This window comes from Cariama cristata, unplaced genomic scaffold, assembly GCF_000690535.1.
Source record: "Cariama cristata isolate BGI_N322 unplaced genomic scaffold, ASM69053v1 scaffold17106, whole genome shotgun sequence".
Taxonomy (NCBI): Eukaryota; Metazoa; Chordata; class Aves; order Cariamiformes; family Cariamidae; genus Cariama; species Cariama cristata.
In genome coordinates this window covers 2,889-6,011 of record NW_009624023.1, presented here as the reverse complement: position 1 = coordinate 6,011, position 3,123 = coordinate 2,889, and the positions used below count along the sequence as shown (strand labels likewise).

Below are 3,123 nucleotides of genomic sequence, written 5' to 3'. Positions count from 1 at the left end.
TGTGTTACGGCAGCAAAAACCCCAAGATCTTTTAAAACTCCTACATGCCAATCATCTGGAGCTGCAGATCTCTGAAAGTTCCTGTGCTTATTGTTTTAACGTCTTCTTTTGAGACTGCTGGAGGGAAAATATTTAATCATTTCCATATGGTAAATCTTTAGCATCTGGCTTTTTCCTCAAGGCAAACATTTCCTGAGCAGTTTTACCTTGACCGACAGTTCCACCATCCGTATAGTTACCAAGTAATTTCTTAATTCTCTTTTTTCAGTTATTGCTTAGAAAACCTCTCTCTTGAAGTTCTTCTTTCTCCTGGTTATGGATTTTTCTGTGTGGAAAAAAAAAAAACCCTGTATGAATTTCCCACACTTCCTACATTACTGTTCAACTATCAATCTCCCCTTTCTTTCAGTTTTCATATTTTTTACAGCTGATTTGCCTTCCTGTGTAAATTGAAGAAAGCTGGGTGTATGTGTCTGTGTCTGTCTGTCTGCCTGTCAGCTCTCACATAAGCTCTTAATTGTTTGTTTTTCTACCAAGTCTGACAGAGACGGAACAATCACGGGGATATCAAGATCCTCCAGGTTTAATGAGAGCAGTCAGGTCTCTGGAGAAGGGAGGTCCTGCCAGTGACAGGGAGGAGGGAAGGCTCTGGAGGGGCAGCTCAGCCCACGGCTCAGCATCGGGAGCTACGCGGCATCCGAGCAGGGCAGGACGGACATCGGGGCTCCCATCGCGCTGGGAGCGACGTGCTCACCTGCCTGGACTTGAATGTGGCTCTTGGGAAGATGGAGAACCTGGAGCCACAAACCATTTTATGATAATTCACCCCATTTATTAAAACTTCTGCTTTTGGTTTTGTTTCTGTGAAAAAAATCTTCATTTGAGGGCGTATCTCCAACTATTACAAATTAACAAAAGTTCAGTGGTGCAAAGGATCAGTGCTGACTCTGGGCAGTAGGAAAGGCCAGTAAAAATTAAAGGACTGATTATCTTTATCTAGCTTGCACTGAAGAGGTCAGAGAAATTGGTACAGTAACTCTTGCATTTAGTCCAACGCAATATGTTTTTCTCAGCTTATACCTAGGAAAATGTTTGATATTTGAAATGTTTGAAACTTTGCAATACAAGACATAGAAACATGCACTCAATGGAGAGCAAGACATGGCAGAGTCCAAGCAGAAAACATGCATCTCATCACCATGTGGGTCCAACCAAACCCATCGATAAAACTCTGATGGTAACGGTGTAACACCAGATTGCATCAGCCCAAATTCTGGTCTATGGTTCCCCACTAATTTCTCCTTTTTCTCCTAATTTCTCCATTAGTGTTGCAATTTAGTCTGAGGAAATATCTAGCAGGAAGTCTGACCATCAATGATGTTGGGCCGAGTCTAAAAAAGGAAGGCAACTGGTTTATTTCACACGCATACACTCTGCTTCTTTGGTCCAGACCGTTTCTCGATCCTTTCCTTTCAAAGGAACAGCATCCCTGTCACCGCAATTGCCTTGTCCTGAAGAGTACTTGGGACACCTTTTCTCGAATTAGTTTGTTTTTCATAGTGTAGACGATGGGGTTTAGCATGGGTGGCAGGAGCACATAGAGATTGGCCAACAAGATGTGAACATGGTGGGGGACGTTGTGACCAAACCGATGAGTGAAAAATGAGAAGAATGCTGGTGTGTAGAACACTAATATAACGCAGGCATGAGAGCTGCAGGTGCCAACTGCTTTGAGCTGGGCATCCTTGGACGAGAGCCTGAAGACAGCCTGGAGAATGAGGACATACGATACCCCGATGAGCACAACGTCCACCCCTGGGGACAGAAGGGTGGTGGCAAAGCCGTACCAGATGTTAACGGAGATGTCGGCACAGGCCAGCCGGGCGATGCCCATGTGCTCGCAGTATGTGTGCGGCATGATGCTGTGTCCGCAGTATGGCAGCCTCTGAAGGAGGAATATTGTTGGGAACATCACACAAAAGCTCCTGGCTATTGCAGCCAGCCCTATCTTGGCTATCACCGAGTGCGTGAACACTGTGGCATATCGCAGGGGGTTGCAGATGGCCACGTACCGGTCAAACGCCATGGCCAGTAGAATGGTTGACTCTGCAATGAAGCTCAGGTGTGTGAAGAACATCTGGGTAAGGCAGGCGTGGAAAGACATCTCCTTGGAAAGGGACCAGAATATGCTCAGGGCTTTGGGCACTGTGGAGGAGGATAACACGAGATCTGCCACCGCTAGCATGGCCAGGAAGAGGTACATTGGCTGGTGGAGGCTTTCCTCCGTCACGATGACAAATAAGAGGATGAAGTTGCCAAGGAGTGCTGCCATGTACATCAGGCAGAATGGGATGGAGAGCCAGGTGTGCAGGTCCTCCAGGCCTGCCATGCCCAGCAGAAGGAAGAAGGCAGGCTGCAAGCTGGTTTGATTGAGAGCTGCCATGGTGGGATGATATCTGAATTCGTTTGGGCTCCCTTCCCTGTAAGTGAAAATGGGAGAAGAGGTGGGGAGCACAGTTCGTAACACAGAAAAACCCACCTGAGTTTCCCTAAAGTACTTCATTTCTCTGGATCCCCAAGTGTTTCTAAAAATCACTCCCACACACATTGGGGAAGCACGCTTGAGATACTGACCCCAAATCAAGTAATAAATTAAATTAAAAAGTGTACGTTGTAGACTGAGACATTGAAATCCAGCAAAGGATTTACCAAAGTTCACAAGTTGGTGCAAAAGCTTGGCAAAGAACCCAGGAATCGAGCCTCTCCAGCTCAAAATGCTGTTATTTATTGTGCTTTTGTTCTGTAGCACCCAAAAGCATGAGGCAGGTGACAAGTGGGGACTGACTGACGCTGATTTTATACAACGTGCGGTTTCTTTCAGTACCTGCCTCACCTCTCTCCTGACTCATTCATACACATTTTGCATGACACCAGACTACCATCCCTGCAAGGCAGGGAAGGCTCACACAGCATTCAGGGCACCACGGCTGTTTACTGACGGCCGCCTCGCATCAGTATGAAAAGATGATCCACGAACCTGTGCAGAACAAGGCAGCGAGGAAGATCAGCACCCCACAGAGTACGTGATCTCAGGGAACAACCCTGTGGCAGGGAGGCAGAACA

At 46.8% G+C, this 3,123-nt stretch overlaps 1 protein-coding gene across 1 annotated transcript; it reads right to left on the bottom strand.

The window, feature by feature from the left end:
• Positions 1–1,492: 1,492 nt before the first annotated feature.
• LOC104163874 (olfactory receptor 52B2-like) lies at positions 1,493–2,443 on the bottom strand. Its single transcript, XM_009703013.1, has one exon. The coding sequence runs from the start codon at positions 2,441–2,443 to the stop codon at positions 1,493–1,495; it is 951 nt and encodes a 316-aa protein (XP_009701315.1).
• Positions 2,444–3,123: the final 680 nt, after the last annotated feature.

What these genes read in the sequence shown, in the direction of transcription:
- LOC104163874 (XM_009703013.1), bottom strand. Translation starts at nt 2,443, where the DNA reads ATGGCAGCTCTCAATCAAACCAGCTTGCAGCCTGCCTTCTTCCTTCTG.